Below are 24,399 nucleotides of genomic sequence, written 5' to 3' on the forward strand. Positions count from 1 at the left end.
TTAAATTTGAAATTACACCCTGAAAAGTGTAATCACGGGATATCAAAAAAAACTTTTATACCCTACCATCCGAAGACGAGATTATAACTCCTAAGGGATTGTTGGTACTTTTGCATGCTAATGTTTTTAGGTATGATACTCCACCAAATAAACTAGTTGTATTTATTATCTTTTTAACCTTTGCATTAACTAATGCACAAACTAATCAAAAGAAGAATTATAGTACAAATGAATGAAGGAATATAATTCTTGCCGCAAGTTTATCTTTCTTCTCTGTTTCACACTATCCTTACACTACTCCATCATGATTAATCATCCATATGTGATTTCTTAAACACCATGTGACCCGATTCATCCTTCTCAAAAAGCCGTTCAATCAACTCGTTCCAGTTCTCTTTCAACTTGCTTTTCCCGGAAGAACCGATTGAAGATTCCCCACTCGATCTTTGTGATTCTTCTCCTTTGGATCCTTCCTCCGTTTCATCAAAAGTTCCATACTGAGAAGGTGAATATGCATGTGGCACAGACAGTGTCACTGCCCTTTGCAGTGCAGCCCTGTACTCCTCTGTATGTTCTCGGGCCAAAGTCTCCTGCCGCTCCATCCTCTGCTTTGCTGGGATCTCCATGATTTGATCTTTCTCTAGCATTAGCTGAGTTTACGGTAAGGTGTAAGGATAAACAAAAATTTCTAAAGGATTTCAACTGTCAAGAAATTAAATGAATGACAGGGTAAAAGCAAGTGTGTTTTTTTTTTAGGTCTCCAGTAGAACTATATAACTATTTTTAGTCTCCACCATACACTCAAAGCATACAAAGAAAGCATTCCATAACATCCCCTCTCTCCCCCTTGCTCCCAAGCACCATCTATCATCTTAAAAATAAGTATTAGATTTAAAAAAGATAATGACCTCAGAAAGACTTTGGCCATTTACGCCAGAAATCAGTTATATATTTAAAAAATGCAATGAAGTTCTTGTTCCATCACCAAAATGACATTAATCACTCGAGTTCAAGAGATCAGAACAACAAATGTTCAGTAACAACTTGTATTGCTGAAAATACAAGAAAAGAGTTAATGAAAACGATGGGCAATAGAAGTTCTCAGCACAAGTTCCACCATTGCACCATCTACATACAAAAGAAAAGAAAGGACACACTCACTAGCCTGCTCTCCCACCTATGCGCATGCACACACGAAGGCAAATTACTAAATAGTGCAGAATATGTAAGTTTTCCCCAAACAAACAATTTTTCTGCTACAGTAAATCCTCTAAACAATTGATAAGATGATAAGAAAACTGAAAATGGCTTCCACCTTACATGGTAAAAATCTCAAAATTGTACGAGACAGAAAACTTACATCCAGAGCCCTCCTGGCCTCTCTCTCTATCCAAATAATGGCATGGTCGGAAGTGGCATTACAGGATAGAACTATGTGCTCAAACCTCCCATCCACTGGCACTGCTGTCCTCACAACTGGGGGGAATCTTCCCATTCTGAACATAAAATTCATACCATGCACATCAATTAAATGGTACACAATAAAATTTTTAGTCCAGTACAAAACTGACCAGAATATTTACTGAACCAAAATTTTTTTCCTGCTCAACATCACAAAACCCATGAACACCAGATATTATTATATGATTCCCTACCTTTTCAATTTCTATATTCAATCATTCATATCCTTATCCTTATTGCCAACCTACTTGTCACTTAGGCAGAGTTTATTATCACTCCAATTTGAAAACATAACAAGCTCATAGAAATATACATTGTCAGCATAGATCTCTAATGTCTATGTCAGATTATGCAATTTTTGCACCAAGTAAAAAATTATTTCAGAGGTAATAACTTATAGTTTGATACAAGTAAAGTCATTCTCTAATTATACCTGCAAGGCTTTCTCTCAACAATGTGATAAAGGCGACCTGGTGCATACAGCCTCCTCGGATCTTTGAGCAGATGCTCCTCAGGTATACATGTATCCCGCATGCACCTTAGACATAGTAGGCATGGCAAACTGTGGAACACAGAAAATTTGCATAATCAATATGTTGAACTAACATGCCAAAAAAAAAAAAAAAAAAGGAGAGGAAGAGAAAATGAGCATATATTAATATGTTGACATAGCAAATATTTTCAATCAACATTGAGGGGAAAATGGAAAGATAAGTCCTATATATTGAATAGCAAATGAAATCAGCTGACCAGATTCTTCATTAACAACAGCTCTTTGTTCACCATTTCTCCCTTTATGGTTCAGTTTTAAATTTATTACCCAATTTTAAATTTATTCCAGCTATGCCTCAAAAGATGGCTCACAAAGGAAAATATAGATGATAGCAACTTGGATGATGTGGACACAACTTAACATTTCAAAGGAAATTGATAGAGTGCATATCACACTCCTAAAAGTGCAATTGTGCAACATATTTGGAATTGGTAGTGAAAGTGCACTGCACTCCCAACAGGACCTGCAATAGATGATTGCCTCATCAGCAGCAAAGAGACCTGCAGTCAAAAGAAGTGATCCATACCAGAAAAGTGACTTGAAAATGTCTTCCAAGGGTGTGGCCGTCCGTGGTAAGAAATCATCCTGCTCCAGTGAAATATAATTAATTATCTAACTATTGACAAAATCCAGATATTGGTGTTAGCAGCATGATGAAATAATAGTTTATGGAGCCCCATCACCACAAATAAACAATACTTTGTCCTAAGATTCTCTTGACAAAGCATCAGCTATCATTCAATATGTCATGTCAGTGATCTATCAAAAAATTTAGCTCATGATACAGCATATGTATCAATGCTCTTCAGAGGCACACCATAAAATCCAACAGCACTTGGCAACTTCATTAGAAGTTATTCTAGACAGAACACCAAGATAAAATCTCTATGAGCATATTCCTCTCAGCAGAAAGTCAGACAAAAAAAATAGGTACTTGCCACATGCTATGGCGTGTATAAGTGCACTGAATATTTTCATCCTGTTGTCATTACATGAGAGTCATTGTACAGCAGCACTCAAGACTTCTGCAGCTTTGCCCCTATATTACAAATTATTATTTCCTTATCTATAAGAGAAAATAGAAATTCAAGTCATGTTAGCATAGTGGTACCGAGGATAAAAACATTTTGACTGACATTGAAACAAAGAAAATCCAGAAAACACTTCCAATAATAATGAACAAATACCAGTCAGAATAAAAGGAAAAAATAGGGAGAACCTTAATCGTGATAACAGGATAACTCAAGTGTGATGTCATTCAATACAAATAATAGAAGCATGGATGATGAAGAAAAGACGGAATTTTAAGGAAATAAAATGTTTCTGAGGTCGCATAAGATGCATTTACATTCAGATGATTCTTTAAAAAATAAAAAAATAAAAAATAATAATAGTTAAAACAAAAAAAACTTGCCTGCAGCACAACAGAATTAATAACATCTGCATATCTGACTGCCAAATTTAGTGACATACATCTTGCTGGTGCAATAGCATAGCACCTAACCCTCCTTCTCTCAATGTTTCCCAATTTATCCCGGTTTAGTACTACCACCAATGTCAACATTGCAGCTACACCAGATCCAAGGGAATGTCCGGCAAAAGTCAAAGTATAATTTGGATGCTTCTTTAGCAACTGGTTCAAAATATCACACTCTGCATCCAAAACCCATCCAGCAGCTTTCAACAGCCCATTATGGACATACCCACCATCAATTTTCTTTTTCCCCAGGCTATTATCCAAAAGCACTGCATAGTCACTCTCTTTTGCCAAATTAAGTCCCCTAATTGCAAGAACTATATCGGAATGATCATGATCTAAATACAATATATAGGGAGGAGCCCTTCCATGAGTGTCCTCATAAGTTTTTCTGAGAATTACCCAATCTGGGTTTATTCCATACCCTCCAGGGGGTTCCCATTGGGGATTCCGGAGATCATCCTCATAAACAGCTAGAATATAGCGGCAAAGGCGAGGGACAGGCTCAAATTCTTCAGCAGTTGCAAGGCCCCAGGTCTCACTATCATGACCTGCAGAATGGAGACATCTTTTCCATGCCCAGCGGGCACATGCGAGACAGTACACACACTCGAGAAGAGGTAAGCCACATATGATTGACATTGATGTTTAGAGTTTGACCACACTATCCTAAAATAGATCAATGGGCAATAATTTGTTTCGTGAATGGCAGAGTACCAAAGGGGGAAATTTTTCAAGGATGATTCAGATGATTTCTTTAGCCTCTGATATTGAAATTCAATTGGATAGCAAAGATTTGCACAATAGTGGTACAAATAGAAGCAGTATCCAGTATATTATATTTGAAGAGCAAGGCAATAACTGAAATGGATATGGAAACTAATGCATCAGGAAACAAATTCTATGATATACTTAACATATATTGAGATCTCAAACTAGGCAAAAATGGAACAAACTGAGAGGTATATATTGACCAAGACCACGAGATGTCAAAGGATAAGCAAAATACAAATATTGTGAACACTGAATGTAGGGATTGTACCCAACGTTCCCTTCCAACGTGAAATTAACAGATTTAAAATATTATAAAAAGCGAACAGCAGAAAATGCAAATTGCAGAAAACGATATACAACAGAAATCAAAGGAAATTTTGATAAGTGAAGAAGAATGAAGATTATATACAAGAGATGAAGAAGCTATATGGAGTCCAGCACCACTTACCCGAACTAGAAAATTCAATCTTTGTAAGCAAATAATGGAGAACCAAAAAAAAAAAAAAAAAATAGAACTTTCAAGGGATAAACTGATTTGGGTCTCCGCTACTGATGATCACAGGTTTTGATATTCAATCAAGCAAACAAAAGAACACGGAAGAAGACAAAATAACAGAGACCCTTTGCTAGAATTTCGTACTGACCGGAAAAAAGGAGAAAACTTGAGGCAATTTCCGTGGAACACATGGAGAATTCAGTGTTTGGAGGCACGTGCTTTCACAGTTCACAGAGCCCACCTAGCACTGTTATTGGCGAGAGCGATTACTGATTAGTACATGTATAGATGGATTTGGCGATTTAAGGAGCCACCTACAAGTCAAATGGGACGTTTTGACATTTTTGTTTTGAGTTAGCTGTGGCTGTGAAGATACTGCAATAAACTACTAGTATATTTTATTTGATTTGCAGACATGAACAACTATTAATAACGAGCATCCATGGTTGTTGGTTTGGTTTCGCTTTGATTGAAAATGGATTAGTTGTTGTACATTATGATGCAATTGGTGTCCTAATCTCCGCTTTAGTTGAATAAATTCAAGCGAGAGGATGATAAAGGAGAGCGGGACAACTCAGATTCAACAGAATTCTTGGTGTAGGTATTATATTTGCTCCTGTTTGATTTTTCTTTTTAAAACAAAAAGAAAAAAAAAGAAAAAAAAGAAAAACATATTCTCAGTCTTTATGGGGAAAAAAAAAAAAAGCATGAAATATATAGGTATGAATGTGTGATGAAGGTCCTATTTGCAAATCACATGTTCTTATATGGTTTGATACTTTTTATTGTATGTTTGGATTGGTGGAAAATATGAGATGAATAAAAATGGAGAAAAACAAATAAAATTTTATTCTCCTCACCTATTTGTGAATGAAAAAAATATGAAAATAAAATTAATTTTGCGGTCCACTTATTAGTTTCTCTTTAGTTTACAAGAAAAATAACAAAAATTATAATTTTACCTATCAAAATAGAATAAAATTTAAATTTATAATTTCACTATTCATAAAATCACCTTTCCTCCTCATTTCCTACCACATATCCAAACATCAAAACAATTTATATATATATATATATTCCCTCTATGTTTTTCTTTAATATTTCCCTTTTCCTTGAATTGTTATACTAACAAGCAAATAGGTGCTCTTTACTTACATTTTTTTTTTCCCTTTTTTTATAGGAAAAATGTTATAAATTAGGCTTGTCTAGACCTCATCCATGAGCCTATCATGGATCAATTAAATGAAAATATAGATTTTCAAAAATTATTCTTATTTTTTTTTATTATTATTATTTTCAATATATGATTAGGAATGCCCCGTTTTAATAAAAAAATGTATTATTTATTAGTTTGGTTTATGAGTATCCATAGACCTAAGTAAGTAAATCACGAAATTTATACTTATTTTATCCAATTTTTAACGTTCCCTTGTATATGAAAATTGAATTCTTATTCCTAAAAAAATAATTTTAAAAAATATAATAGGACTAATACCTTTAATAAAAAATATTTAGCATCTCTGCTCCATTGACTCTCTTTTAAAATATTTACAAGAGAATTAAGGAAATTCGTAAATAATTTTAATTATAAAAAATTGAAGTTAACTAAATGTGTATCTATTATCTAAATAATTAGATAATGATAAAATGGAAAACAAATAATTGATGTTTTGTTATCCTTTTTCAAAAGACAAATGAATTGGAAAAAAGGACATTTTTTTAAATAACATTTGAAATGGAGGGGAGGTAGTAAAATTTATTGGAAAAAATTAAAATTAAAAAGAAATGCGAGAAACAGATGGATGATGACGCGTGCTACTTGGAGTTAAAACGACAACGTTCAATTAATGGGGAATTACTAATGTTACCGCATTACCCTAATCTTTGTACATTTTATATTTGGGAAACTAATTATCTTATGTCCGAGATTTTCCATAATTATTTAAGTAGTTTTCGATATTTATATAAATATTTATAACGTTTTTGAGGTTTACTTCTATCATATTAATTGGTCATTCCATTTAAAAAATACAATTTTTTCGTTAATTTTGAGAGGAAAAAACGAAATTATCCTTTGGAAAAATAATTATGTCTTCCATAAAGTTTACCATAATTATTTAAGTAGTTACCGATATTTATATAAACATTTATAACGTCCCTGAGGTTCACTTCCGTCATATTAATTGGTCCTTTCAATTTTTCCATTAATTTTGAAAGGAAAAGACGAAATTATCCTTTATAAGTTTTCATTGACATTATTGTCAATTCATTCCCTCTAAAATACCTAAAACTCAAATTTTTACCATCATACTCAACCCAACGCAGTCTTCATTGCCACCAGCGTGTCTCTATCAACCTTCTTCTCCATAACCAAATCACCACCAAAAACTAAAAGGGAAAATAATTATTTCGTCCCTAAAGTTTGCATAATTATTTAAATAGTTTTCGATATTTATATAAATATTTATACATCCCTGAAATTCACTTTCATCATATTACTTAGTTATTCCATCCAAAAAACACACTTTTTATTGTTAATTTTTAATAGAATGGCCAAACTATCCTAAATCCTCTAATCAAGGGGAGAGAGATAAATGGATGAAGGATGATGATGACTTGATTGAGTTTGGATGTTGGGTTTTAGTTTTAGTGGTAATCTGGTTATGAAGATGATGATCGACAGAGACACGGTGATGGCAATGAAAACCGCATTGGGTTGAAGAAGATAATGAAAATTTGAGTTTTAGGTATTTTAGAGGAAAGGGATAGATAATAATGTCAATGAAAATTTATAAATGATAATTTCATATTTTCCTCTCAAAATTAACGGAAAAAGTGTATTTTTTGGACGATTAATATGACAGAAGTGAAACTCAGAGACGTTATAAATATTTATATAAATATCGAAGACTACTTATATAATTATAGCAAACCTCAGGGACGAAATAATTATTTTCCCTTTATATTTCTAGTCTGGTTTCTGCATATAAAAGGATTGACAAACCCAAAACCCTAATTCTTCTTCAGAACCCGCCTTGGATCCTCGGTCACTGCTACTGCCAGTCGTCTAGAGGTAACCCATTAATCTCTCTAGCCATGGAAATAACTTTTGTTTTTTGTCTGTTCATTGAGAAACTCGAAATACCATAAGAGAAATATAAGAGTTCATGTTAGGGGCTGCATAGCTATTTAGGAAATTAGATTTCATAAGTAGTTGTATATTAGGTCGATTAGGGGACAATTCCTTGATATACGTTCAATCTTTGCGCAAAACATTAAAAATTTTAGATCTTATATCAACAATTTCTATTTTATGATTGGGATTATTTCGCGTGTTGTATCTCACCTGCGACATTATTTTAAGCTTTAGATATAATTGATATGTGTGTTGACGGTGCTGTTTATATTTTTGCGCTGTTAAAATTCTAAATCGGGATCGAAATTTCTTGTTCTGCACTTGGAAGCTATCAAGATTTTGTATATCATTTCAATTGCAGCATAGATTACAGAGAGCAAATGAATACGCTGAGCGTTTATAGCAATAGAAAGTTGTAAGATAAATACAGTTCTTTTTTTAAGCAACTGATTAAAGTGCTAGAATACACGATTATGCTTCTTTCTGGAGAAGGGGGTTTTTAGAAACTTTTGAATCGTTCCAAGCTCACAATATTAACTAGCGACTTCGATTATGTGTTTTTATTAGTGATTTGGTCTTTCTATTTTTTTTTTTTTTGGAAATCAGTCTGATAGTAATTGGTTACTTTGATCACTTTGATGCTAGCTTGGTTGAGCGAATTTTGTAAAATGATATATGCTGTATGGCATTGTTCTTGTAGGTGATGGCTCCAAATACCGGCCTCTTTGTGGGATTGAACAAAGGTCACATAGTAACCAAGAAAGAATTAGCTCCTCGTCCTTCTAACCGCAAAGGGGTAAGTCGATTTTCATTGAACAAATTTATTTGGTCCATTTCATTATTTTTACATTCCAAGAGTTGATTATTTACATTGTATTCTTGAGGTATGTTAAAACATCATGAAAGAAGACAAACTATAGATAATATATAGATTTTCTGTTCTATGACATATAGATACTAGTATATTGGATTTTGTGATGGTTATGAATCACAGAACTGATGACATTATGATATTTTTTATCTGTTCAGAAAACAAGCAAACGGGTTCACTTTGTGAGAAATTTGATAAGGGAAGTTGCTGGTTTTGCACCATATGAGAAGCGGATCACTGAACTTCTGAAAGTTGGGAAGGATAAGCGGGCCTTGAAGGTGGCTAAAAGAAAGTTGGGGACTCACAAGAGGGCCAAGAAGAAGAGAGAGGAGATGTCCAGTGTTGTCCGCAAGATGAGGTAAATTTCAAGGATATATAGTTTTTTCGCTCTTTTACGTCTTTAAATACCTATCGGTGCACTTCAGATTCGGTCTTCTTTGCTGGTTTTCTATTGTGTTTTAATTTTTTTTTTATGTGATTATCCTTCAGGGGTGCTGGAGGTGGTGAAAAGAAGAAGTGAGCAGACCTCAATGATTTTAGACAGACAGATCTCAATCTGTCTGTTAGACATTATAATAGCTAGAGGCGACTTCCATGTTTTTTTAGACGTTTGAGATTTTGATCAGAACCTTGTTTTGTTTTAATTAGAAGCAAATGATGTCCTTTTAGTTTCCCTTACAGTTTATCATGAAGTATTACATTTTTTTGACCATTTATTTTTGGATATGATATGGGCTTGAAATTTATTGCCTGAGCTGTTTGCATGAGTTGTTCTGATGTTGAGTGGAAGCTTGAAAGTTACTGAGAAGATGTAACATTTGCTGGAATTTCTTAAATTTGTGACCTATCAATAGTCCACAATTTTGTTTCCGGTTTAACAGATGTGTGGTAGTTTTATTGCAGAAATCGGATTCTAACAATAACGAGCCTGGGCCAGAAGTCTAGGTTGTGAATTGGTTTTAGCCTTGCAGGACGGACACTTCTACAATATGTTTTTGTCATCCTTGTTTCCAATTGTGACGCACATCAAAGAACTCAGATTTTGTTCCCCAGAAAGCAATATTTTTAGTCCTTAGAATGGTTGAAGGAGCTGGCAGTCCTGAGAAATTAAAATGCTCCTGAGAACAAATTTGATTTCGTAAATCTTTTCACAAAACTGCAATTTTCTCTTACAATTTGGTACACTGCCAAGTCTGGTTAATACCTCTTAAAAAAAATTGGAAACTACAAAATGTAATGTAATACAAGTGTTGCATGCCTGCCATCTCAGCAGCAACTGCCAGCAACTTTATTATTGATGCAGTAGGAAAGCAAGAAGGTAAAAGATATTTCATGATTTGAACTTCTGAGTGAATTTCTCTACACCTTCCCTCCAATCTCCAGCAACCCGCTTTGTACCCTCCCTCACAGCCACATTAAGTTCTTCGGTGCGTTGCTGCAACCCTTGTATTGGCTCTCTTGTCCTCTCCTGGACGGCCAAATTCAATTCTGATGCCTTATGCTGCAACTCCTGCATTAATCCTCTTGCTTTCAGAACAGTGGCATCCTTAAGTTCTTTAGCTTGGGTACTTAGCTTTGAGGCCCACTCCTTCAAAATTGAAACTGACACTAGTATCCTCTGCACAATTTTATGAATTGCCTCCTTAGATTTCCCTCTCAAGTCATTCGCCATTAGCTTGAGCTTGTCCACCAAATTTTCAGCTCGGCTTGCAGTTCCTTCAATGGAGAACTGCTTTGCAGCAGCAACCCATGTTACTCCAGCAGAACTCTCCTCGTGGAGATCACTATCAACTACTACTTTGATGCCATGCCTCTCCCAACGATCTCTTGCTTCTTCAATGGCCTTTGCATGTTCTCTTGCTCTTTTTGCTTCATCCTCGGCCCAAGCCCTGAATAACACAGTTTAAAATGCACAGGAGTTTGTCATTTTTTATGGATGATTTTACATGTTGGCAGTCCAGCTACATTTAAACCCAAACAGGAAAGGAAACCTAACAATTTTATTTTTCAAATAATAATCCAAAACATCAAATGTTGACTATTTAACTATTCATACTGCCTCATGGAAAAACAAATCAATTTTCCTTTTTACCTGGCCATGGACAAGGCTTTCCGCTCAACCTCCAGCTCATACTGTAACCGAGAAATCTCCAGTTTTTCTTTCTCGGCTTCTTTTTGAAGTTTGCTGATCCTTTCTTTTTCAAATGACATCTCCACCTTGTTACTTAGAAGGCTTTGCAACTGCTCCTCGACTTCGCTTCTTAATCTTGAAAGAACTTCCATTTCTGCTTCGATAGCAGCTCGCTCCTTCATCAGGGTAATATTATTTTCTTCCCTTTCAGCCCTTAACTTTTCTAATTCAAGCCTTGCCTCTTCAGCCATTTTCTCCACAGCATTAATCTTTTCCCTTTCCATGGAAAGCTCCTTCTCAAAACTTGCATTGATATCATGCTCAACCTGGGCTACTAAAGCATTATGTGCAGACACAGCATTTTCTGCCATGGATTCTGCTTCAATACGTGCAAGCTCCTCATTAACTATGTCAGAAGCCTCGCCAGTTGCCAGAGCTACTGCAGCTTGAGCCTTTGTAACAGGTTTATCTGGCTGGAATAATCTTGTGCAACCTAGAAAAAGCAAAGGGGAAGTGGATATGGCCATCAATTATCAAAATCAAAATGAAATACAGAAGAGATGACTAGAGGCTACAATGGCTCACCAAATGCAAGTGATATTATTCCATGATCTCCTGCAGACAAGTCAGCTATGAGTGCAGGCCATGCATCTGGATTTATTTTATCAATATCTCTAAAACCAGAAAGTTGGTACAAAGTCTGCGAATTATCACAGTGGAAAAAAAAAAAGAACAGTACAATCAATGATATTCCACTGTATGCAACAGAATAAAATAAAAGAGGGGGGGGGGGGGGGGTAGCTCAACTTACCTTTCTATCAGCTTCTGGAAGTTGTCTTTGCTCGAGGGCCATCTTCCAGCTTACAAGATCCTGCCGTGATAAAGGGCTGCCACAAAAAAACCTTGATGAGTGAAATGCAAGAAGAGGTAAATCATAAAAATTTATCACAAACAAAAACGGCATGTCTTAATCAAAACAAACAACCATATCCACAGTACAGCATCATAAAGATAAATTGCTCATCGCAGGACATGGTGGAAGTTAGTCCAAAGGCAATTTCTGAGCCTGTTCCATGCCATCAATCAACCACCTAGGCTAGGTGGCACCTTTAGTTATCAAGCACCAGAAACAGTTTAAGAAAGAAGGATATCATCAAAGTAAAATTTAATATTTGTAGGTAATGAGATCGGAATATCCAAATTTTTGTTCCAATAAATAGCAGCTTATAGAAGACGACTAGCACTGGAGGAAAGGAAAATACAATCTAATAAAATTAGAACAGTTCTTATAATGAGATGAAAACTCTATCACCTTTCAGGACAGAAGTAAAAAGGACCTTGGTCTTCATCTGAGGAAGAAAGCAAATCACGACTTGAAAGCCTGCTCGAGATAAGTCCTGCTTCAGCCAAGCCTGAAAATCCATATCAGGAAATAACTATTATGACACCAAACTAAACCTCATTGCTTAAGTCACAGCCGAAGAATGTAAGGTACAGTTCTCACCTTGAATAGATGAAAAATCAGGGTCATCATGTGTGATATCATCAAATGCTAGTTCAGTAGCATTCTCAATATACATTGCAGGATATACCTTTGACAGTGTGTTCCTTCAAGCAATCAAAATTCAATCATAATACAAACCTAGAATTCTGATATTCACTATCTATTGCTAATCAGATGCTAAGTTCCCAGAATCTAAAATGTTAGCAGTATACCTTGAAAGAGCACTGCTTGCAGCCACTAACCAACGAGCATACTCACGACGAGTACACAGATCGCTAGGTTGAACATCAGCCTCGATCACCTGAAAAGAAATAATCAACCATTGACTGCAAAGCCATTATTATGCACATGGATTATACACACCCGTATTACCACCATTATAAAAAAATTGATCTACGTAAATAAAAGGAGTACCTTCAACACTTGCAGTGCAGCTAGTGCTTGTCCCTGAGCTTGATCAATAACGGCAGGAACCAGAACCTTTCCCGGAGAAAACTGCAGAGCTTTAGAAACTGCAGATGGAGCAGGTATACCAGCAGAGGAGAAGGAACCACTGAAAGGTGGTGATACAAAAAATGTTCCGGTTTCATTTGTGCCATTTTTAGCAACCAGGTCTTGTTCGTTTGCAAATGGATAGGCTGATGCTGACACAGATGTTCCAGAAGATCCACTTTCATTCAAGTAACTCCCTTCCAGGTACGAATTATTTCTCTCAATTGAGGCCCGCGTTAGTTTGCTTGGGTCAATATTTTCTTGTGTTGGAAGTGAGGTTATGGTTTCCATGTCATCTTTGGAAACAATTCCAGGTTCTAAAACTGTATCCACTGTTGCAGTGACAGAAATATTCACAGCCACAGGCTCACTGGATTCATGAACAGGGGAATTAGAAAATTCCAATGAAGGATTGGAAGTCTCTTTTTCCTCAGAGCTAAGCAATCCACCTTGGTGGCCAGTGATGGGATTTGTTACCAAATTAGCAGGTTCACCATTTTCTAAGTGCTGCCCTATTTCAGATATTGATTTAGGCATGCTTGCAGCTAGGCTATCATCAGTAATTACAGAATCAGGCAAATAAGTTGAGTTGGGAGTTATTTCTGGAGCATCTGACTTATCAACAAAAGCTGATTCATATTGCAAATCTTCTTGAACAAGATCATTATCAATGGTATTACTAGTACCAGTTATGAATTTGGCATTGTCGACTGATGGGATCTGATTACCATCACCAACTTTATTTTCACTTGATGCTTCCTGAATTTCTGGAGATGAAGAAAGATCAACATCTATACCTGTCTTGTGTTCCAGATTGTTATCATCTTGCTTTACAATGCTTCCCTCGCTTTCATTTTTCTGAACTTTATCATCCTCATCAGCAGAGAGCAATGAAACTTCTTGCTGAGTAGTCAATGATTCCATTTGTTGCTTTGGTCCTGTGGGTATCTATATATTAAAGCACGCACGGATCTAGACATTATGGAATTACAAAGATACTCAATCCCTGAAAGCTAATTGTTCTATCAAACACAAAACCAGCAGAAATTATGTACTAAAAATGAAAATAAGATTGTGTTGGCAAACAACCAAACATAATTTGAGGAGGGAAATCCAAAACCACCCCTATTCTATTATATAACCGGTCCCATCTCTCTCCAAACCTAACGTGGTAGTTTCCCATCATAAGGCTTTCTATCTATAGATTAAGCCATTACCAAGGAGCTAATTCGTTCAGAACTCAGTTGACTGCTTCTATAGATAAGGCGGAGCGTCCTTGGCTCAGCATTATAGCACATAGGGCTTCGACGCTACTACAGCGACAGTCTTTAATTTTGCAAATATTAGATAAAACATTTGTTTTCCGAGATACAAACCAGCCACTTACCTGAAGCATTCCGCTTGCTTAGAGACAATGCTGCAAAGGTAAGCCCTGCAACTAGGATGATCCCAGCAACTCCAGCTCCCACAATTCCTGAGAGCAAACTACTCCCAAGGTGTTATTAGTCCATTAATTAGATAAGAAAAAAAAAAAAAATGAAACCCAACCCCTCAGCTATATATACCCGACTGGAACTGTAACCAGAATAAACTCATTTCATTTTCTGTGCAACATCTGATACATCATTCAAGCCATGACCGATAACCCTTTATTGGAGTAAGTACCTAAAATGAGAATTGGTGATTTTATATTGCCTATTGCACCAAATTGAGCCACTTCAATTTCATTTCCCAATTGCTCATCTGATATATAACAATAAGAAATTAAACAAAAAAAAAAGGCTATAAGAAAGAGAACAGCCGTACCCAGCACCTCCTTAATCATTCATTTAATACAACCATAAACTTAAAAGTTTCGTCCTTCCCTTGGCTCAATTTTCTATGAACAATGCAACACTAAGTCTTTCTCTCATACCTCGTAGCCGTTGCTTTCTCTGCGACTTCGACTCAACAGATTGATCACCCTCATCGGATTCAGACCACCCAGCAAAATTATCCGCTGCAGCACCAGTCGCAATTCGATCACGATACCGTTCCCCTCCATTTCCAATTTGAGCCACGAATAGCGAACGAACATGAGTATCCAGTTTCCTGACCCGAGCCCGAATCAGAGCTGCAGGCGATCCCCTCCTAAAATTCAGAGCCAATCGTAGCTGGAGAGAGCTCGGAGAGCACGTGGAAGCCATTGATGCCATGGGGAGTTCAATGAATACGGAGTTAGCTCGAAATTTAGCTATGGAGAAGCTCAATGATTAGAAAAGAGACAGAGTGGAGCTTGAAGGAGAATTCTAGGGTTTTATTTGTTTGTTTACTGGAGAGGAAAGACAAGGAAAGATAGATGATTTATTTTCTCTTTCTTTCTCTATCTATTGTTGTCTGTGTTAGGAAGGTGAGTAACTGATGTTACAGTGTTTGTCTGTATTTTTATCAATTGTTGCATGTTAATCGGTTGCCCCCATTGCGTTTCTGGTCGAAACTACCGTTAACGACCCACCAGAATGTCAATTTCGGACACTTAAACCAACCATTTTCTGATATTTCTTGCCGTTTTGACCGTTCAAGCTGACGTTCGGTTTAAAACCGTGCGAATCAGGCATGTCACGATGTCGTTTTGGATATTGCCTGCATAACCTTCTAGTTCCTAGGGAATGAAAAGTCAGTCACCCGTTTTCCACGTAAATTTTTGAATGAACCAGGTCGTTTTGCGACATAATTTCCAGACGACAATTTTTTTCTTAGAAATGGCTGAATTTTGTACTTGCCGTTCTCAAGAGACCAAAGGCCTTTAATTTTCGATCCTCTCGTCTGCGAACAACTCCTTGTTTTCGTCGATGACAAAATACACTAACACAAGTGCTTCTTAAATAAATTATCAGGAAGCTCCAAACCCAAATCCAAGGTGTACGAGCCAGTAACTAATGCATCTCTGAGCATCAAGGTGTATAGTTTCATTTGTAGAATCCATAAACGATAAACCCTAATTTCAGATGAAATTTTTGAGCCAGAACCTGCATTAATCTTGTTTTAGTGGCCAAAGTAAAACTTTTATAACGGTTATTTGTATACAACTCAGTCATGGTAATGACAGGATTCAGATAAATTTAATTTCTTTTTCTTTTCATTACTGGACATTTAAAGGAATTGATGCAAGTTAGGCAGTACAAAATAAACATAAATCATCAATTTTCTACCAACATATTTAAAAGGATAGAACTTTTCCAAGCAAATTTACAGCTTCTGATCGACTCTGCAACCTCTAGCTGTGACCCGGGAAGATAAATCACCTAAACTTCTATTTGGCGTGCTTTATCGTTTAGATTTGGGATGCTTCCTTCCCATAACTCAGTCAGTTCCCTTCTGACCCAGGAGATGATGATTACAGGTCCTAGAGTAGAAGGCACCTACATTCACCAATGATGGGGGAGAAAGTTAAAAGAGCAACTGATGTGATACATAAAACTTAAATGGAAGATTGTCTATAACCAAAAGAATCAAGAAAAAAATAAAACTCAATAATCAGCTTTAAGTAAACAGGAAGAGAGACAGACTTCTAAGGTAATTAGATAACCTTGTTTAAGGAAAAAAAAACTTTCAAAGCAAGCAACAATGCACCATTCGTTGCATGCCAAGCCACTAGAATTACAGAAACTAAACCTTGGTGACTGTGAGCCTTATCACCAACCTCAGACTCACCACTGGAAAACAAACTGTCAAATGCAATTGTCTTGAGGCATATTGTAGGTTGGAATCATGTCAAAGTTTGAAAGGTCTTATAGAGCAATTTCAAATAGTTCTAGAACAATACAATTTGCAGAATATCACACTACCAACAGCGTGATCAGGATGCTCCTGAAAGCCCTTGAAAATTTTTTTTCAAAAAAAAAAAAAAAAGCACATCAGCAACCCAAGACTCAATCTTATTGCGTTAAAACCAACCTTGAACAGCAACTGTGAGCAACTTTCAGATGCATGTATCCAAAATTTAAAAGTGGCTTCATTAATCAACATCATCATGACATTTTTTTGTGTCTAATTATATCCAGGCGCAAGCGACTGGATTATCCACTTGTATATTTAATAAAGTTACATCTACCAAAAAGCGACAACTTGCATAGGCAATAATCCTAGAAGATGATAAACCAAATTAGAGAAAGCTCCCCATCAAAACTCCATCGAAGCCAGGATCATAAACAAATATTGGAAAGTTGATTAAACAGCAATGGAAGAAATACCAGATAAAGAAGTGCAGGTTGGGGTGAGTGGGTCAAAACACCAGCTGCTAAAGCAGTTAGCAGTCCAATGGCATATCCAGGAAGCGCATACCATATGTATTTGTGCCCCTTTGATGAATGTATATCTAAGAGACTTACAGGCTCTCTGCTCTTCCGATGATCAAAACAGAGGACTAATGCCAGAAGCATGGCAGGAATAGCCTGCAACAACATATTAAAATAGGGGGCTGATTTCTTTTAATACTTTCTCTGAAAAATCAAATAATATTGCAATGACAATCATAGTGGAGAAAAACCCAGCAAAGTATGTAATGCATGAGTGCAGATATATTTACATGAAACACACACAGGCAAATTAGACACAAAAAGAAGAATAACCATGTTAAATGATATTCAAAATGATGCACATCAAGCCCATATTATAGAATAATTCACCAGGCAAGCACAGATGGCCAGTAAAATTATTGTCCAATAATAACCTAGCTTCTATGGAGGAGGAAGGATGAGCCATATTCTTAGAACATTTCAAAACTAGAAAAGCCTACATACTGTAAACTGGATAAAACAACTATGTGTAGGACCAGTGGAGAAGATCATTTTGCAACTACTGACTCACTATTAAGACTTCAAACTGATCAGTCCTCAAGATCTTGCCATCTCCATTAGAGATACCAACCAGAACTAAGAAGGTAGATTCATCCTAGAGTGAGACTTGATTAAAAGACCTGAGGAATTAGGAAACACATATCAATTGTAACCAAGCAACACCAAGAACATGACCATTGCATAACATTTTGCATGAGCACATCATAAACTGGTCAGTTGTGATCTTCCAATATGAAGTTCCATTCCAGGGTCTCTACTAGGGAGTAGAGAGGAAGGATTGCAAACATTATACAGTGTAGATTGATGTTTGTTGCCCAAAGAAAAGAAGCCTAAAATATTCCACCAGTCCTCTTAAGAAAAAAAAAAAACCACAAGCAGAAACTTGGATGCAACATAATAAGATGAAAACAAGTCTTTGGACATTTGGGAAGAGCACTGCAAGACCACTGACAAAAGAAAAGGTCATCATACCATGTCACCGAGGCCAAGCATCATGAAATCGGCAGCATTTCCTCCAGGTACAGCACCACCCAACAAATTCCTAGGAAAGACTATTTTCACAGGCAACTCAAGCTTCTTTGTAATCAATTGCAACCCAGGGAGGCTCAAACTATTGGCCACTGTATGAACAGGATTTGATGCTTGTTGCGTTGCCACTGACACCATAACATTGGCACCAAAAAATCTCTCTGAGAAGAATACCCAGAATATGTCATATACAAACAAGCAAGCAAGCAGCATTGCGCATATTTTGATGTTCGGAAGGCGCACATGACTCACAAAAGCAATACAAATGGAAATACCCAACAGGTTGTTCAATATCCAATGCCCAGAAACAAGCCAAGCTGCAACAGTGATAGAGCATGACAACAACAATAGCCCTTGGATTCGTGTGAAAGACTTTGAACAGCAACGCGAAACAAATGGATCTGCCAAACCATAATGTGACTTTACATAGGCAACATAAGGAGAAAGGCAGAAGAACAGGGAAGAAGCAGAGGCAACAGCTGTGAATGCAGTGAGAAGTTGCGAGACAGATGAAAACAGATAAAACATTAAAAGCAAACTGCAAGAGCTCATTATTGGGATCATTAATGCTTGGGACCTATCCAACATAATAGATGCTTCCGATAAGTCACGGTTCCGCTCCATTTCTTTCCCATAATTTAGAGCTCGAAATGCAGATCCAAATGTCACAGCTACAGCTGTCACTATTAGGGTAACAGGTGCAGGCTCCAGCAAATATAAGAGCTTCCACAAAGGCTCCATAATGAAGAACAAAATTCAGCTAACTCAAACCTGTCTCCCGCACATGCAAATAAGCAAACAGCTATATCACCAAGTTTGCTACTGAAGCATTTTTTTTTTCCCCAGGTGAAAGCTCAACCAGAGAAATTCAGGTGAACCTGTAAAAACGACAGCTGACGATGTTAAAATAAATATTATCTCAATCAAGAAATTGGCAAAAAAAAAATTCTGATACTGTTAATAATGTAATGGCTGGAACTTTTAAGACTTTTCGGATGCCTCATAAAGTCACAATTTGAAATCACAGAATTAAAGAACAAATTCCCATTTTTTAAAAATTCAAATGTGCAACTGCAGAAAAGTGACTACTCAAGGTTCCACATTTTGGTTCCTAATAACTATGAGTAAAAAAAATTAACAGAATTTATCACAAAACCCTAGAAAATCAATAATTTGGCTGTTCTTTCCCCTTCCCTCCCCAAAATTTTCTCGGCATAAACAAACGCTCAATAATAAGAAACTGAAATTCCAACTAAATAAATGTCAAAAACGCACATTTACTTAAGTCAGGCTTCCAATAAAATTCTAAACAATTATGAATCCCGATTTATTTCCCCTTCCCGAAATCCTCCACTTCACCAGCTTACTGATGTACACATCAGGGACCGATTTAAGTTCAGTATTTCATTTTCCTATAGAAATAAAACTGACGAACAGCAAAAAGAATCAAACTCTTGATTTTTTTTTTTTCTTCGCTTTTCCTCGATTTTCTCAGGAATCAAACAAGAGGTCACCACTTAAAATTTTCTCAATCCCACTCGTTTCTCATCCTTAATCCAAAAGCACAAACATACAAGCGACCAAACTAAACATAAACATTCAGATTTGACAAAGTTGAAAGCTTGATAATAAGACAATTGCGCGTTTTACAATTAAAGGTCTGAAACAAATGAATTTGGAAAATCAAACAGGGTTTTAAGAGGACTAACCTTGGACTTTGAAGAGCTTGAAGGACTCCCTCTGATCAGCGAGGTCTCTCTTTGTTGGAGCTGAGTAACAAAGAGAAAAGAGATTACGCTAATTTTCACTTTGGCCCCAGCATTTTCACTATTATTTGTATTGACACCTAGATTTGACTGTTTTCCGTTTGAGGACCATATCGAAATTATTTATGTGGGCTGGGCCAATGCGACTCCAACAATTTCTTCTTTATAATGCGAACAAATTGATAGGGAGAAGAAAACGATTGTCGTTTGAGCAGCAGTTGCACCGCTTCATGGACATAGAGGACGCTCGTTTGTGTCGTTCGGGCATGATAATTGTACATGATACGTACGCGTTAATTTCGCTGACTGCTTTCTAAGTGGGCCTGGAAAGGGGCTTTTCACAAGTTACATACAGAATGAGGCCCACTTATCCATTTGAAGAAGCCTCCACTTTATCCCTGAAAACCTGATCACATCCAACCCAATCCCTAACACATGCAATAAATTTGTTTTCAGGCAAACAAATATATTTTTTTTTGAGATAAAAATAATACTCTCTCTCCTATTTTGTTTACTTATTATTTATCTTTTTACGCTTTGTGTGCGAATATATAATATTTAAAAATAAAAATGTTATTTTTATTATAATTAATAATTATTTTTAAAAATCCAAATTCCAATATTATGCTTACTAATGTAAAAAAAATAAAATAAAAAATAAATTTTTTTTACAGATTCTTGCAAAGGGATCAATACATTGACATAAGTATACATATTTCAACTTTATAATTAAGTTTAAAATTTCTTATTTTTATAAGTATTATGATAGATTTTAAAATAATCTTTTCAAATATCAATTATTGAATTTCATTTTGAATAAATAATCTAAAATTTGGGCATACATCCAATAAACATTAAAAACTTAAAAAAACATTTCATTAAGTTTGCCCTGATATGGAATATATTAAAAAGTAATATTATCTCCCTTCATAAAATAAAACATAAACATCAATTTTGTCATTAAATATTTTTCTATTTCACAGGTTAATGATATTAGAAAATGAATTTTAATTTTAATTTTAATTTCATTAAAAAAAGCATTGAGAAGTGAATTTTATGATTTAGGTGGCATTATGCTGAACAAAAATAAATATTTAGTTATTGTAACAATAACTAAAATGCTTTTACGTGAGGCTTTGTTACAGAATAATTTATTATAAATAATAAAATCATATTTTAGTAGATCATCGGAAATTGAATACACTTTATAATTCCATCGTCATCACCATATTTATCAAGCTCACATCAACAAAATGTCATGAAAATAGTTTTATATTATTTGCAAATAATTCATTTCTTTTTGTTGAAAGTATGATTTGACTTTCTTTAAAGTTTCATTTATATTGAAACAGTTACATATACAAATTTTATAGCAGTGGAAAATGGAAAATAAAAAGAATAGATATTAATGATATTGTTAATTATTTTATAAAAAAAATAAAAATTTTAAAATATTAATGACATTATTAATTTAATTAATTATCTAATAACTGAAAATATTATTCATGGTAGTAACTAAGTTCTCTATTAATTATATTAAAAATAGTTTTTAAAAATATAAAATATTATTTTCAACTCAATATATAGCTAGGCTAACATTTTGCCACATAAGCATTTTAATACTCTAGAATTGTGCCACATGACTTTTGTGCCTTAGATTTTATATATTTATATAGATACATAAATAATTATTTTTTTCATAATAACCTTTATGATTGATCTATAAATGAAGGACTTTTATTAATATCTTAACAAATTAAGGGAAAAAAAAGACAAAATAACTTTTATTGACTAAATTTTTAATACGCGTATTTTATCAAATCATTCAAATAAAATAGAACGAAATGAATATATAATATGATTTATTTATATAATTAACAATTATTAAATAATAAATTTTACTTTTATTGATAGATATCTTTTCTCATAAATAACAAATAAGAGATGTGATGGTTTAAAAAAATGATATGGATAATAGAATTAGGGATAGTCTTTTTATTAAACTCGTTAAATTAATAAAAACACTTATAATTAAATCAACTCGAACTCGAAATTAGAAATCATTTTCTCTGGTTACTCAAATAAGGAGAAGTTCAACCACACTTTATGTATTTGTCATATTGCTTTATATGTAAAGGGAGAGAGAGTTGTCTGGACAATCAAATCCAAAAATGTAAATTTTATGTTCACAACTGGACGCAACCCAATCATTGAGAAATAGAAAAATGGCATACGTACACGGTTCATCCATTATCCAACTTTGATTCTCCTTTGCTTCCTCTCATCCTCTGTATTATCATTATTATTGTCAAGAACATGACATGTTATAATGGGTCTGTCCTGTTTGGCTTGCGGGACAATGAAGTTTTATATTTCTACTCTAAGATAAGGTGATGATTCGTTGGAGGTTTAAAAGCTGAAAGCACTTTTACATTGCTAGTAAAAAAGGCTTGATGCCTGCCCTACCCATATGCGGTCATGGGCCATTGGGCCTGATAGGTGTTGACCACCTCGCTTTTGGAATGTCAATTTTGTTTTTAAATCTGTCTGTTTTTTCGGTTGATTAGGATACATTTATTTCCGTAAAATAATTTATATAAAAATATTTTTTATAATTTTTATTATTTAGGATATTTGAAAAAATAAGTCAACGACTGATAAAAAAAAGTTATTTTTTAAGAAAAACAACTTTTAATTATCGGAAGTAAAATATTTTTCGAATATTGACAAACCTTATAAATGTATATTTTTTAATTTATTAATCATCATAATCGCTATCACAAGTCATCATTTACCACTGACTACCAACATTGGCCACCGGTGGCTTTCTTAATTTATATTTTTTTATATTTTTTAATATTTAACGATAAAATTTCTATTATTATTAATATTTTTTATGGTTTTTGAGATAGAAACTTTAATATTTTTAACTAATTTTCAATATTACAACCAAATAATAGAAAATAAATCATTTGGAAAATATTTTTCAACAACTTATTTTTCTGCAAGTTATTTTACAGAAACAAACGAAGTCTAAATAAACATGTATCATTTAGAAAAATAATAAAAGATAATTTAGTTGATTATTGTATTTTATTTAACTTATTTTTATTAAGATTATTAATTGACTATAATTTAATTTCTAATCGAAATACAACAAAACTTCCACAAAAATATAATATATTATTATCAAGTTATTATTATAATATTATTGAGTTCAATATTGACGTGAAAAAAACCAAAAAATAGAGTATTTTACATATTATGTTATTTAATATTAATGTGAAAAATAAATTAATATTCACATTTTGAGTTTAATGCTAATAAAAATTAAAACGTAATATTCCGTAATAAAAATATAATGTCATTGAGTAAGTTGCTAAACTCAACAACAAATGTTTAAAATTATAATTTAATGACATATATCAATAATATTACATTTTGTTTGTGTTAAAATTGAAATTTGAATCATATTAATATTAACTCAATAAAATCAAGGACCTTACATTTTTTTTTTTTAATCGAAGGTTATAGTTTTTTATTTGCAAATATTAATTTGGGTGGTCCCATATATATATATATATATATATGATAATAATAATAATAATAATAATAATAATAATAATAATAATAATAAAATTATAAAATAAACAACAGTACATTAGAAAATTAAAGAAAAAATTATTTTTGGACAAATGGAAAAGAAAAACAAGTTTATGTTCATGACACAAGAAAATTATTATAAATAAAAACAAAAATCTATTTTTAATTTTGTATGAGAGTGGAAAATTATACTTGAAAACTTTTGGAGCTCACATGTCAAATCTATTATTGAATGCAAAGTTTCACAGAAATGCATTTATTCAACTTGCATGCTTTGGGTATTTTCAAAGGCTCCACTTATTAAATTTTGATTTGAGGTATAGTCCTTTAAATAAAAAAAAAAAAAAATGATAAACACAAATCACATTCTTCATTTGTCAAAAAGAATTATCGGACAATCACTTGTTTCACACGAAAGCTTTAAATGACCTTTTTTTTTCAACCATGAACCAAACAAATGACCTAAAGATTAGCAGAAAAATCAGTTTGTTAGTTATGCTTTGACATTTTAACTGTTAATATATTTCTTTGTTTTTTCCAGCTTCCTTACTTTTTTTTTTTATATAAATTATTACCGTGGAACTTTAAATTTGACATATATATAATTTCACATTTAAATTGTGTTTTATTTTTTTAATTATATATATATTCTTTTGAATATCAAAATAAGAGATTCGAATATGAATTTATTATCAGGTCGTATATGTACTAGCGTTAGATTATACCTCTGTGTTTAATTGTATTTGACCAATGCTTTATCATATGATAT

At 34.1% G+C, this 24,399-nt stretch overlaps 4 protein-coding genes across 6 annotated transcripts; 1 reads left to right on the forward strand and 3 right to left on the reverse strand.

Moving 5' to 3' along the window:
* Positions 1-136: 136 nt before the first annotated feature.
* LOC105648455 (alpha/beta-Hydrolases superfamily protein) lies at positions 137-5,255 on the reverse strand. 2 transcript variants are annotated; one of them, XM_012234846.4, is made up of 5 exons: positions 3,429-5,255; positions 2,478-2,599; positions 1,895-2,023; positions 1,361-1,496; positions 137-650 (listed from the first exon to the last, which is right to left on the reverse strand). In XM_012234846.4, the coding sequence occupies exons 1-5, from the start codon at positions 4,131-4,133 to the stop codon at positions 309-311; spliced, it is 1,434 nt and encodes a 477-aa protein (XP_012090236.1). In that variant the 5' UTR covers positions 4,134-5,255; the 3' UTR covers positions 137-308. The 2 variants fall into 2 exon arrangements, with proteins under 2 accessions (XP_012090236.1, XP_012090237.1); XM_012234847.4 differs by having other exon boundaries at positions 2,541-2,599; positions 3,429-5,246.
* Positions 5,256-7,698: 2,443 nt separating this feature from the next.
* LOC105648456 (large ribosomal subunit protein eL36y) lies at positions 7,699-9,519 on the forward strand. The gene is made up of 4 exons (XM_012234848.4): positions 7,699-7,834; positions 8,598-8,693; positions 8,927-9,126; positions 9,258-9,519. Exons 2-4 carry the CDS (start codon positions 8,601-8,603, stop codon positions 9,286-9,288), a joined length of 324 nt encoding a protein of 107 aa, XP_012090238.1. The 5' UTR covers positions 7,699-7,834; positions 8,598-8,600; the 3' UTR covers positions 9,289-9,519.
* Positions 9,520-9,875: 356 nt separating this feature from the next.
* Positions 9,876-15,371, reverse strand: LOC105648457 (uncharacterized). Of its 2 annotated transcripts, XM_012234850.4 has the most exons (11): positions 14,811-15,371; positions 14,561-14,638; positions 14,283-14,369; positions 12,818-13,833; positions 12,616-12,704; positions 12,404-12,507; positions 12,212-12,311; positions 11,711-11,786; positions 11,485-11,599; positions 10,861-11,392; positions 9,876-10,657 (listed from the first exon to the last, which is right to left on the reverse strand). In XM_012234850.4, the coding sequence occupies exons 1-11, from the start codon at positions 15,088-15,090 to the stop codon at positions 10,099-10,101; spliced, it is 3,036 nt and encodes a 1,011-aa protein (XP_012090240.1). In that variant the 5' UTR covers positions 15,091-15,371; the 3' UTR covers positions 9,876-10,098. The 2 variants fall into 2 exon arrangements, with proteins under 2 accessions (XP_012090240.1, XP_012090241.1); XM_012234851.4 differs by lacking the exon at positions 14,561-14,638 and having other exon boundaries at positions 14,811-15,370.
* A 620-nt stretch (positions 15,372-15,991) lies between these two features.
* On the reverse strand, positions 15,992-20,124 carry SPPL1 (SIGNAL PEPTIDE PEPTIDASE-LIKE 1). The gene is made up of 4 exons (XM_012234852.4): positions 19,971-20,124; positions 18,205-19,139; positions 17,128-17,328; positions 15,992-16,296 (listed from the first exon to the last, which is right to left on the reverse strand). The coding sequence occupies exons 2-4, from the start codon at positions 19,000-19,002 to the stop codon at positions 16,180-16,182; spliced, it is 1,116 nt and encodes a 371-aa protein (XP_012090242.1). The 5' UTR covers positions 19,003-19,139; positions 19,971-20,124; the 3' UTR covers positions 15,992-16,179.
* Between the last annotated feature and the right edge of the window lie 4,275 nt (positions 20,125-24,399).

This window comes from Jatropha curcas, chromosome 10 (assembly GCF_041381405.1).
Source record: "Jatropha curcas cultivar XTBG-Jc1 chromosome 10, XTBG_Jcur_1.0, whole genome shotgun sequence".
NCBI lineage: Eukaryota > Viridiplantae > Streptophyta > Magnoliopsida > Malpighiales > Euphorbiaceae > Jatropha > Jatropha curcas.